The 13,582-nt window shown below is 41.7% G+C and overlaps 1 protein-coding gene across 2 annotated transcripts in view; it reads right to left on the bottom strand.

Annotated features, from left to right (window-relative positions):
* Window positions 1-13,582, bottom strand: part of LOC110508817 (multiple C2 and transmembrane domain-containing protein 2-like) — a 109,609-nt gene that overhangs the window by 76,359 nt on the left and 19,668 nt on the right. For both annotated transcript variants that reach the window (XM_036981714.1, XM_036981713.1), the window contains exon 2: window positions 158-815. In XM_036981714.1, the coding sequence (XP_036837609.1) occupies window positions 158-736 (579 nt within the window). In that variant the 5' untranslated portion in view covers window positions 737-815. The remainder of the gene's footprint in view (window positions 1-157; window positions 816-13,582) is intronic.

The raw sequence follows: 13,582 nt of genomic DNA on the forward strand, positions 1-13,582 counted from the left end.
CTGACTCCATTTAATAGTATAGTAAAACCATGTGCAATCAAGACTGACTAAGATCAAGAAATGGTCACGAGGAGAAAATATCTAATCAAATTAATTAAATCAGACCATAGTAACACCAGCCATAATGCAACATAGTAAGCCGTAAAACTCTGTTTACCTGAGTCATGTCCTCTGATATCTCCACTGAGGGGATCTCTCTGCTGTGCAGGCCAATGGGAGTGGTAGTGTGTTCACTACAGTGTCCCGTGTGGTCCTGCAGCTCCATGTCCTCTGTCCCTGACCCCCCTCCAGCAGAAGCAGCTCTCAGCACATGGCTCTCCTCTGACAGGTCCTCCTCCTCATAAGGAGCAGCACTGGGTTCACTACACACCGACTCCTGGGACGTCCAGTCAGCCTGGTCCACCGGGACACTCAGTCTGTTTAGAGCAGCGTCGCTCCCAGCACTCCCAGCCGTGTTAACGGTGTGAGAGCTAGCACCTCCTACCTGCCTTCTGTCTCCAACAGTCTTAATGGTGGGAGTGTTGGGGCTGCTGTAGGTCTGGTAGTCCTGCTGGGCCAGGGAGGAGGTGGGGGTGATGTCTGGGACAGAGGAACTCATCCTGTGGTTTAAGACATGTTCTGGACACACCTCAGTCTTACTGGTGTTCTTCCTGCCCCGTCGGAGGGTAGAGAGGAGGGGCTGGGCGCGATGCCGCAGGTGGGACAACACACCGGACTTCTTAGAAGGGGAGTCCATGGTGATGAGCAGGAAGAGGAGGAGAGGGTGTTGATAGTGCTCTGAGGTCTATCTAGGGTTTAACATCCATCACTGAAAGCTGTGAAATAGAGAGACAGGAAGACACAATTAGACTGAAACCAAACTGTGAACTGTATGTTGGTCATCATTACCACAATCACATTTTCACTGGTTAGTAGCTAACTATGAAAACTATCTACCGACTAAGACTGAGGAGCAGAGAAGGACTTGATTATTAGATCAAATACAAGGTCATGTTTTACATTAGATCTAGTTCTATGACTGCATTCACAATGAGATGAGGGTGTTCAGCAGACTAAACCTAATAGACTGTATTGGCTGTCGTTCATGTGACATCACAGCAGTCTGGCCCCTGGATATTCTTCCTTCCTTTCACATGTAAACTATATGTGTGTCATCATCCCACCACTGACAGCAGTCCCAATAGTTCCCTATTACAGTAGTCAAACTAGAAAGACAAAGTACAATAGATGAATCAGTTGATAAGAGCTCAATTTAATATGGTGCTAACCTCTACCTCTAGTCTGAAATCACTACTGTATACTGCTAACCTGCTAACATCTAGCCTGATATCACTGCTGCATGCTGCTAACCTGCTAACATCTAGCCTGATACCACTGCTGCATGTTGCTAACCTCTACCTCTAGTCTGAAATCACTGCTGTATACTGCTAACCTGCTAACATCTAGCCTGATATCACTGCTGCATGCTGCTAACCTGCTAACATCTAGCCTGATACCACTGCTGCATGCTGCTAACCTGCTAACATCTAGCCTGATACCACTGCTGCAGGCTGCTAACCTCTACCTCTAGTCTGAAATCACTGCTGTATGCTGCTAACCTGCTAACATCTAGCCTGATATCACTGCTGTATGCTGCTAACCTGCTAACATCTAGCCTGATATCACTGCTGCATGCTGCTAACCTGCTAACATCTAGCCTGATATCACTGCTGTATGCTGCTAACCTGCTAACATCTAGCCTGATATCACTGCTGTATGCTGCTAACCTGCTAACATCTAGCCTGATATCACTGCTGTATGCTGCTAACCTGCTAACATCTAGCCTGATATCACTGCTGTATGCTGCTAACCTGCTAACATCTAGCCTGATACCACTGCTGTATGCTGCTAACCTGCTAACATCTAGCCTGATATCACTGCTGCATGCTGCTAACCTGCTAAAATCTAGCCTGATATCACTGCTGTATGCTGCTAACCTGCTAACATCTAGCCTGATATCACTGCTGCATGCTGCTAACCTGCTAAAATCTAGCCTGATATCACTGCTGTATGCTGCTAACCTGCTAAAATCTAGCCTGATATCACTGCTGTATGCTGCTAACCTGCTAACATCTAGCCTGATATCACTGCTGTATGCTGCTAACCTGCTAAAATCTAGCCTGATATCACTGCTGTATGCTGCTAACCTGCTAACATCTAACCTGATATCACTGCTGTATGCTGCTAACCTGCTAACATCTAGCCTGATATCACTGCTGTATGCTGCTAACCTGCTAAAATCTAGCCTGATATCACTGCTGTATGCAGCTAACCTGCTAACATCTAGCCTGATATCACTGCTGTATCCTGCTAACCTGCTAACATCTAGCCTGATAACTGTAATCTGAATAAAGGGAAAAAGGCCATTCTTGAACATGGGGTGAGACATTCTTTCTGATTTTCTAGAGAAGCAGCTTGGATTTAAGTATAACTTCTGTATGACTGAAGCTTTTAGTGAGAGGTCTAATGCTTTAATATTTAATCATTTCTGCCCTCCGAATTCATATTCATTATATAAATAGGCCTGTTAAATTTTGTCTGGCTTGATGTTCCAAATAAAATTGATTAAAAAAAAACTGTTCGCTAGGTGTAGGCAAGACCATAAGCAAATAGGTAAACTGGGATATGACTAAAGAGTTAATTAGGGTAAACTGGGACATGACATATTATTTACCTTTCCATGGTAGCCTGATCTTATCTATGTTAGCTAACTTTCTATCAAAATGTATTGGAGTCAGATCATTTATTTATTTCAGGATATGTATACCGGGTATATCCACATCACCATCAGACCATTGTATTGGTAAACTACACAGTAATGTTAAAGTTGTATTTTTTGTGATCCAAAACGTAATATTTTGGTTTTAATCCAGAGAGGTTAGAAAAAGTATCTAGATCCTATATGAGGCTGTGGAGGGATTCTAATTCTATAAGTATCTAGATCCTCGTTGAGGCTGTGGAGGGATTCTAATTCTATAAGTATCTAGATCCTCTATGAGGCTGTGGAGGGATTCTAATTCTATAAGTATCTAGATCCTCTATGAGGCTGTGGAGGGATTCTAATTCTATAAGTATCTAGATCCTCTATGAGGCTGTGGAGGGATTCTAATTCTATAAGTATCTAGATCCTCTATGAGGCTGTGGAGGGATTCTAATTCTATAAGTATCTAGATCCTCTATGAGGCTGTGGAGGGATTCTAATTCTATAAGTATCTAGATCCTCTATGAGGCTGTGGAGGGATTCTAATTCTATAAGTATCTAGATCCTCTATGAGCCTGTGGAGGGATTCTAATTCTATAAGTATCTAGATCCTCTATGAGGCTGTGGAGGGATTCTAATTCTATAAGTATCTAGATCCTCTATGAGGCTGTGGATTTAAAAGAAAACATGAATCATCAGCGTACAGTGACACCTTTGTTTTTCAGCCCTGCATTTCTAATCCTTTGATATTATTTTTTGGATCTAATTTTAATAGGTAACATTGCGATGGCCATAATAAATAGATATGCTGATCGTGGACAACCTTGTTTAACTCCACTTGACAGTTTAAAACTTTCTGAGAAGCAGCCATTATTTACTACTTTACACCAATAGTAACTATACAGGATTTAATTGCATGGCCTCTAAAGGCACATTTAAAAGTATCCCATAAAATAAGGGGATCTGCTGTACCTATGTTATGTCTGAAAAATGCTAATACGTGTTATGAATGTGTTAATATACTATAAATGTGCTATGAATGTGTTAATAAATGTGTTATTGTTAATAAATGTGTTATGAATGTGTTAATAAATATACTATGAATGTGCTATGAATGTGTTAATAAATGTGTTATGAATGTGTTATGAATGTGTTCATGAATGTGTTATGAATGTGTTAATAAATGTGTTATGAATGTGTTAATGAATGTGTTATGAATGTGTTATGAATGTGTTAATAAATGTGTTATGAATGTGTTATGAATGTGTTAATGTGTTATGAATGTGTTATGAATGTGTTATGAATGTGTTATGAATGTGTTAATGTGTTATGAATGTGTTATGAATGTGTTATGAATGTGTTATGAATGTGTTAATAAATGTGTTATGAATGTGTTATGAATGTGTTAATAAATGTGTTATGAATGTGTTATGAATGTGTTATGAATGTGTTATGAATGTGTTATGAATGTGTTAATGTTAATAAATGTGTTATGAATGTGTCAGTGTGTTATGAATGTGTGAATGTGTTATGAATGTGTGAATGTGTTATGAATGTGTGAATGTGTTATGAATGTGTGAATGTGTTATGAATGTGTTATGAATGTGTTAATGTTATGAATGTGTTAGTGTTATGAATGTGTGAATGTGTTATGAATGTGTTATGAATGTGTTAATGTGTTATGAATGTGTTAATATGTTGTGAATGTGTTATGAATGTGTTAATGTGTTATGAATGTGTTAATGTGTTATGAATGTGTGAATGTGTTATGAATGTGTGAATGTGTTAATGTGTTATGAATGTGTTATGAATGTGTTAATGTTATGAATGTGTTAGTGTTATGAATGTGTCAGTGTGTTATGAATGTGTTAATGTGTTATGAATGTGTGAATGTGTTCTGAATGTGTGAATGTGTGAATGTGTTAATGTGTTATGAATGTGTGAATGTGTTATGAATGTGTGAATGTGTTAATGTGTTATGAATGTGTGAATGTGTTCTGAATGTGTGAATGTGTTATGAATGTGTGAATGTGTTAATGTGTTATGAATGTGTGAATGTGTTAATGTGTTATGAATGTGTTAATGTGTTATGAATGTGTTAATGTGTTATGAATGTGTGAATGTGTTAATGTGTTATGAATAGCCTAAGGACTATTAGTCAAGCAGTCAGCAGCAACATTCATATGGAAATGTACTGAGAATTAAACTGAGGAAGATTTATGTGATTGGCAGCAATCCCAGATGATGAATGTTGACATGCACTGACATGATGACATCTCAACACCAGAGAGACTAGAGCAGAGCTAGATCCTGCCACAAAGAGTAGAGCTTCTACGGATCAGAGAAACAGGATAGGCCGACTGTTTTTATATCAGAAGAACATCTTCTGTTTTAACTCTAAGAAATATAAAACAACTCAATTCATCCAATCAGGAAACACTGAGCAGAGACTAGACCTTCCATCATAGAAACAATATACTGTTTTATGTCCAAAAAACATTTCCACTTTTTTTGCAAATAAAATAATGAAATTCCTCATATTTGAAATGCTTAAATACATATAAATACAAAATCCATTCCCAAGTATTGAGTCCAAGAACATTTGAATCTAGATCAAGTTTATGATAACAACTGGCTGACATGAAGTGACACACCTCCTGTGTCTACATGGCTAGGCCTGGCCCCAGCCCCGGCCCTGAGTAATCTGCTGTGTCCTTGTGGACAGTGGAACACCTAGACTGCTCCCAAATGGAACCCTATTCCCTGTATAGTGCACTACTTTTAACCAGAGCCCATAGTGCACTACATAGTGAATAGAGTGTCATTTGGGGTTAGCCTGAAATAAGGGTCTTCGTTCCATTTCACCAGTATTCCTATATACACTGAGAACACAATGAATGATACAGTGCAGGAGCATTCATACTGCTGTTGTTAGTGTTACATTCTGCTAGATCTCCTTTATGTGTGTAATCTCAACATTCATACTGCTGTTGTTAGTGTTACATTCTGCTAGATCTCCTTTATGTGTGTAATCTCAACATTCATACTGCTGTTGTTAGTGTTACATTCTGCTAGATCTCCTTTATGTGTGTAATCTCAACATTCATACTGCTGTTGTTAGTGTTACATTCTGCTAGATCTCCTTTATGTGTGTAATCTCAACATTCATACTGCTGTTGTTAGTGTTACATTCTGCTAGATCTCCTTTATGTGTGTAATCTCAACATTCATACTGCTGTTGTTAGTGTAACATTCTGCTAGATCTCCTTTATGTGTGTAATCTCAACATTCATACTGCTGTTGTTAGTGTTACATTCTGCTAGATCTCCTTTATGTGTGTAATCTCAACATTCATACTGCTGTTGTTAGTGTTACATTCTGCTAGATCTCCTTTATGTGTGTAATCTCAACATTCATACTGCTGTTGTTAGTGTTACATTCTGCTAGATCTCCTTTATGTGTGTAATCTCAACATTCATACTGCTGTTGTTAGTGTTACATTCTGCTAGATCTCCTTTATGTGTGTAATCTCAACATTCATGCTGCTGTTGTTAGTGTAACATTCTGCTAGATCTCCTTTATGTGTGTAATCTCAACATTCATGCTGCTGTTGTTAGTGTTACATTCTGCTAGATCTCCTTTATGTGTGTAATCTCAACATTCATACTGCTGTTGTTAGTGTTACATTCTGCTAGATCTCCTTTATGTGTGTAATCTCAACATTCATACTGCTGTTGTTAGTGTTACATTCTGCTAGATCTCCTTTATGTGTGTAATCTCAACATTCATACTGCTGTTGTTAGTGTTACATTCTGCTAGATCTCCTTTATGTGTGTAATCTCAACATTCATACTGCTGTTGTTAGTGTTACATTCTGCTAGATCTCCTTTATGTGTGTAATCTCAACATTCATACTGCTGTTGTTAGTGTTACATTCTGCTAGATCTCCTTTATGTGTGTAATCTCAACATTCATACTGCTGTTGTTAGTGTTACATTCTGCTAGATCTCCTTTATGTGTGTAATCTCAACATTCATACTGCTGTTGTTAGTGTTACATTCTGCTAGATCTCCTTTATGTGTGTAATCTCAACATTCATACTGCTGTTGTTAGTGTTACATTCTGCTAGATCTCCTTTATGTGTGTAATCTCAACATTCATACTGCTGTTGTTAGTGTTACATTCTGCTAGATCTCCTTTATGTGTGTAATCTCAACATTCATACTGCTGTTGTTAGTGTTACATTCTGCTAGATCTCCTTTATGTGTGTAATCTCAACATTCATGCTGCTGTTGTTAGTGTTACATTCTGCTAGATCTCCTTTATGTGTGTAATCTCAACATTCATGCTACCTTTGTCACAGCCCAGAAGCTACTTAAATATTAGCCATGTATCAATAAAGAAATGTCTAACACTTCGGGCCTTCCATTAAAATGGAACCAGTGTTTCATGAACCTTATCCGTCTTCTGATAAACAAACAGCTAGAGTTCTAGTTTGACAAAAGGGCAACTTAATGTGAAGTGTTTATCCTTTGGCAAAAGCCTGGTCCCAGATCTGTGTCTGTTATTACCAACTCCACTTCTCATTGGACAAACATGACAATTTCATCAGTGGTGGAAAAAGTTCTCAATTGTAAAGATACCTTTATAGAAAATGACTCAAGTAAAAGTTAGTCACCCAGTAAAATTCTACTTGAGTAAAGGTCTAAAAGTATTTGGTTTTATATATACTTTAGTATCATAAAAAAACAGGTAGACCAGTTGAGAACAAGTTCTCATTTACAACCGCGACCTGGCCAAGATAAAGCAAAGCAGTGTGACACAGACAACAACACAGAGTTACACATGGAATAAACAAACGTACAGTCAATAACACAATAGAAAAAGTTTAAATACAGTGTGTGCAAATGGCATGAGGAGGTAAGGCAATAAATAGGCCATAGTAGAGAAGTAATTACAATTTAGCAAATTAACACTGGAGTGATAGATGAGCAGATGATGATGTGCAAGCAGAAATACTAGTGTTCAAAATAGCAGAAAAGTAAATAAAAACAATATGGGGATGAGGTAGTTGGATGGGCTATTTACAGATGGGCTATTTACAGATGGGCTGTGTACAGCTGCAGTGATCTGTGAGCTGATCTGACAGCTGATGCTTAAAGTTAGTGAGGGAGATACGAGTCTCCAACTTCAGCGATTTTTGCAGTTCGTTCCTGTCATTGGCAGCAGAGAACTGGAAGGAAAGGCGGCCAAAGGAGGTGTTGGCTTTGGGGATGACCTATGCTGCTATGGTGACCAGTGGTAAAAAAATAACTTCAAATTCCTTATATTAAGCAAACCAGATGGGACAATGTTCTCGTTTTTTGTTGAAGGACAGCAGGGGCTCCAACACTCAGACATAATTTACAAACAAGGCATGTTCTCTTTAGTGAGTCCTCCAGATCAGAGGCAGTAGGGATGACCAGGGATGTACTCTGTTTAGTGAGTCCTCCAGATCAGAGGCAGTAGGGATGACCAGGGATGTTCTCTGTTTAGTGAGTCCTCCAGATCAGAGGCAGTAGGGATGTCCAGGGATGTTCTCTGTTTAGTGAGTCCTCCAGATCAGAGGTAGTAGGGATGTCCAGGGATGTTCTCTGTTTAGTGAGTCCTCCAGATCAGAGGCAGTAGGGATGACCAGGGATGTGCTCTGTTTAGTGAGTCCTCCAGATCAGAGGCAGTAGGGATGACCAGGCATGTTCTCTTTAGTGAGTCCTCCAGATCAGAGGCAGTAGGGATGATCAGGGATGTTCTCTGTTTAGTGAGTCCTCCAGATCAGAGGCAGTAGGGATGACCAGGGATGTTCTCTGTTTAGTGAGTCCTCCAGATCAGAGGCAGTAGGGATGTCCAGGGATGTTCTCTGTTTAGTGAGTCCTCCAGATCAGAGGTAGTAGGGATGTCCAGGGATGTTCTCTGTTTAGTGAGTCCTCCAGATCAGAGGCAGTAGGGATGACCAGGGATGTGCTCTGTTTAGTGAGTCCTCCAGATCAGAGGCAGTAGGGATGACCAGGCATGTTCTCTTTAGTGAGTCCTCCAGATCAGAGGCAGTAGGGATGATCAGGGATGTTCTCTGTTTAGTGAGTCCTCCAGATCAGAGGCAGTAGGGATGACCAGGGATGTTCTCTGTTTAGTGAGTCCTCCAGATCAGAGGCAGTAGGGATGTCCAGGGATGTTCTCTGTTTAGTGAGTCCTCCAGATCAGAGGTAGTAGGGATGTCCAGGGATGTTCTCTGTTTAGTGAGTCCTCCAGATCAGAGGCAGTAGGGATGACCAGGGATGTGCTCTGTTTAGTGAGTCCTCCAGATCAGAGGCAGTAGGGATGACCAGGGATGTTCTCTTTAGTGAGTCCTCCAGATCAGAGGCAGTAGGGATGACCAGGGATGTTCTCTGTTTAGTGAGTCCTCCAGATCAGAGGCAGTAGGGATGACAAGGGATGTTCTCTGTTTAGTGAGTCTGCCAGATCAGAGGCAGTAGGGATGACCAGGGATGTTCTCTGTTTAGTGAGTCCTCCAGATCAGAGGCAGTAGGGATGACAAGGGATGTTCTCTGTTTAGTGAGTCTGCCAGATCAGAGGCAGTAGGGATGACCAGGGATGTTCTCTGTTTAGTGAGTCCTCCAGATCAGAGGCAGTAGGGATGACCAGGGATGTTCTCTGTTTAGTGAGTCCTCCAGATCAGAGGCAGTAGGGATGACCAGGGATGTTCTCTGTTTAGTGAGTCCTCCAGATCAGAGGCAGTAGGGATGACCAGGGATGTTCTCTGTTTAGTGAGTCCTCCAGATCAGAGGCAGTAGGGATGTCCAGGGATGTTCTCTGTTTAGTGAGTCCTCCAGATCAGAGGCAGTAGGGATGACCAGGGATGTTCTCTGTTTAGTGAGTCCGCCAGATCAGAGGCAGTAGGGATGACCAGGGATGTTCTCTGTTTAGTGAGTCCTCCAGATCAGAGGCAGTAGGGATAACCAGGCATGTTCTCTGTTTAGTGAGTCCTCCAGATCAGAGGCAGTAGGGATGACCAGGGATGTTCTCTGTTTAGTGAGTCCTCCAGATCAGAGGCAGTAGGGATGACCAGGGATGTTCTCTGTTTAGTGAGTCCTCCAGATCAGAGGCAGTAGGGATGTCCAGGGATGTTCTCTGTTTAGTGAGTCCTCCAGATCAGAGGCAGTAGGGATGACCAGGGATGTTCTCTGTTTAGTGAGTCCTCCAGATCAGAGGCAGTAGGGATGACCAGGGATGTTCTCTTGATAAGTGTGTGAATTAGACCATTTTCCTGTCAAAATGTAACAAGTACTTTTGGGTGTCAGGTAAAATGTACGGAGTAAAAAGCACATTCTATTTAGGAATATAGTGAATTAAAAGTAAAAGTTGGCAGAAATATGAATAGTAAAGTACAGAAACTCCAAAAAGCAGTAACAGACTGGCATCGAGGCTTCCTTTCAGAACAGAGGGACTGTTTCATTATATCTGTATTAGCATCACAATACTTCTGAGACAGGAAGTCTTATCCCTAGTGTGTTTGAACTTAGATGCCTTGAACAACAGCTTTCCTGGGATCATCTGGGAGCATTGTCATGTCCAGTCTCTTCACCACATGATGGAGAAAGTAAAGTCCTACTTTACAGCACAATCAAATGGACAGTAAAAGGACATGCCTGACAGCCATACACAGCAGGAACATAATCCACTGTAATCCCTGTAGAGTAGCGGGACCAGGCAGCTTCTATTATCTGAGCTGAGAGCTGTACTGTAGGGTATTACAGACCCTGTGCCCTGCTAGGACAGCACCTGCCCACTGCACCCCAGCTGCGGTTAGTCTCCAGAGAAAACAACCACTGGTCATTAAGCCTCTTATTCAGCCTCTGGGTTTATGATGCTCTTCAAATGGCACCCGATTCCCTACAGTCTTAGAACAAAAGATAAAAACTACAACCTAAAAGGATTATTCATCTGTCCCCATAGAACCCTTTCAAGAACCCTTGCAAGTAGAATTGTTTTGGGTTCCATGTAGAACCCTGTCCACAGAGGAACCCTGTCCACAGAGGGTTCTACATGGAACCCAAAATAGTTCTACCTGGAACCAAAAAGGGTTCTCCTAATGGGACAGCCAAAGAACCCTTTTGGATCCCTTTTCTCTAAGAGTGTATATGTCTCCTGACTCTGGTAACTATGAGGTAGGGGTCAGATGTCAGATCTGTCTCCTGACTCTGGTATCTATGAGGTAGGGGTCAGATGTCAGCTCTGTCTCCTGACTCTGGTATCTATGAGGTAGGGGTCAGATGTCAGATCTGTCTCCTTACTCTGGTATCTATGAGGTAGGGGTCAGATGTCAGCTCTGTCTCCTGACTCTGGTAACTATGAGGTAGGGGTTAGCTCTGTCTCCTGACTCTGGTATCTATGAGGTAGAGGTCAGATGTCAGCTCTGTCTCCTGACTCTGGTATCTATGAGGTAGGGGTCAGATGTCAGCTCTGTCTCCTGGCTCTGGTATCTATGAGGTAGGGGTCAGATGCCAGTACTGTCTCTGGTATCTATGAGGTAGGGGTCAGATGCCAGTACTGTCTCTGGTTTCTATGAGGTAGGGGTCAGATGTCAGCTCTGTCTCCTGGCTCTGGTATCTATGAGGTAGGGGTCAGATGCCAGTACTGTCTCTGGTATCTATGAGGTAGGGGTCAGATGTCAGCTCTGTCTCCTGGCTCTGGTATCTATGAGGTAGGGGTCAGATGCCAGTACTGTCTCTGGTATATATGAGGTAGGGGTCAGATGCCAGTACTGTCTCTGGTATCTATGAGGTAGAGGTCAGATGTCAGCTCTGTCTCCTGACTCTGGTATCTATGAGGTAGGGGTCGGAGGTCAGCTCTGTCTCCTGACTCTGGTATCTATGAGGTAGGGGTCAGATGTCAGCTCTGTCTCCTGACTCTGGTATCTATGAGGTAGGGGTCAGATGTCAGCTCTGTCTCCTGACTCTGGTATCTATGAGGTAGGGGTCAGATGTCAGATCTGTCTCCTGACTCTGGTATCTATGAGGTAGGGGTCAGATGTCAGCTCTGTCTCCTGGCTCTGGTATCTATGAGGTAGGGGTCAGATGCCAGCACTGTCTCTGGTATCTATGAGGTAGGGGTCAGATGCCAGTACTGTCTCTGGTTTCTATGAGGTAGGGGTCAGATGTCAGCTCTGTCTCCTGGCTCTGGTATCTATGAGGTAGGGGGTCAGATGTCAGCTCTGTCAGATGTCCAGGTCCAGACATACCTGATAATCTACTAGTGGATCATAATGACAGCGGGTCCAATATGTGTCCATCTTAATCTCCTCTTTTCTTTAGTGTCACTTCAGAGAGAATGTCTGCTTGGAAGAAATCAGTTTCCTGTTAATCCAGGACGCAGGGCGAGGGCTCTGACCCAGATGAGGGGATTAGAGGAGGAGGAATAAAATGTTGACAGAAACATAGAATAAAAGAGTGTGATGGATAGAGGGGAGGATGATGTTAGAGAGAGATTGGGACGGACAGGAGACTAGTGAAGGTGGGACTGACTGTGACCTCTATCCTGATCTGAATGCCAAATGGCACCAAATTCCCTAGTGCACTATTTTTGATCAGGGCTTGTAGGGGTCAGAAGTAGTCACTGTATTGGGAGTATGCTGTCATTTGGGCCACCTGCCTGTTCTGCTGTCAGATAACAGTCAGTCAACTCCAGACTGGTAATAATATCATCATACCATCCAACAATGCCTGAAAGGAAGTTGCAACATCCTCTACACATGCATTACAGTTGGAAGTAGCTAGTGACGAATGTAATGTAAAACGATCTCTTAACAATGCCAACACTGATCAACAAAATGGATGTCCATGGAAATTAAATTAACAATAATTACCTACATAAATACTACGTACATTTCTATACTGATTGACAGGTTTTACGCTACTACAGTGATCGCAGATCTTATAAATGCGGCCAGAAATATAGCTAAATGTTTAACAGTCTTTAATAATCATAATGACTATCTGACAGCAGTTCAACCATTAAGCTAACTGACAGCAGTATTCAGTTCAGTCACTAAGCTAACTGACAGCAGTATTCAGTTCAGTCATTAAGCTAACTGACAGCAGTATTCAGTTCAGTCATTAAGCTAACTGACAGCAGGATTCAGTTCAGTCATTAAGCTAACTGGCAGCAGTATTCAGTTCAGTCATTAAGCTAACTGACAGCAGTATTCAGTTCAGTCAGTAAGCTAACTGACAGCAGTATTCAGTTCAGTCAGTAAGCTAACTGACAGCAGTATTCAGTTCAGTCAGTAAGCTAACTGACAGCAGTATTCAGTTCAGTCAGTAAGCTAACTGACAGCAGTATTCAGTTCAGTCACTAAGCTAATTGACAGCAGTACTCAGTTCAGTCACTAAGCTGACAGCAGTATTCAGTTCAGTCATTAAGCTAACTGACAGCAGTATTCAGTTCAGTCATTAAGCTAACTGACAGCAGTATTCAGTTCAGTCACTAAGCTAATTGACAGCAGTACTCAGTTCAGTCACTAAGCTGACAGCAGTATTCAGTTCAGTCATTAAGCTAACTGACAGCAGTATTCAGTTCAGTCATTAAGCTAACTGACAGCAATATTCAGTTCAGCCATTAAGCTAACTGACAGCAGTATTCAGTTCAGTCACTAAGCTAACTGACAGCAGTATTCAGTTCGGTCACTAAGCTAACTGACAGCAGTATTCAGTTCAGTCAGTAAGCTAACTGACAGCAGTATTCAGTTCAGTCATTAAGCTAACTGACAGCAGTATTCAGTTCAGTCACTAAGCTAACTGACAGCAGTAT

The sequence above is a fragment of the Oncorhynchus mykiss genome, chromosome 6 (genome assembly GCF_013265735.2).
Source record: "Oncorhynchus mykiss isolate Arlee chromosome 6, USDA_OmykA_1.1, whole genome shotgun sequence".
NCBI lineage: Eukaryota > Metazoa > Chordata > Actinopteri > Salmoniformes > Salmonidae > Oncorhynchus > Oncorhynchus mykiss.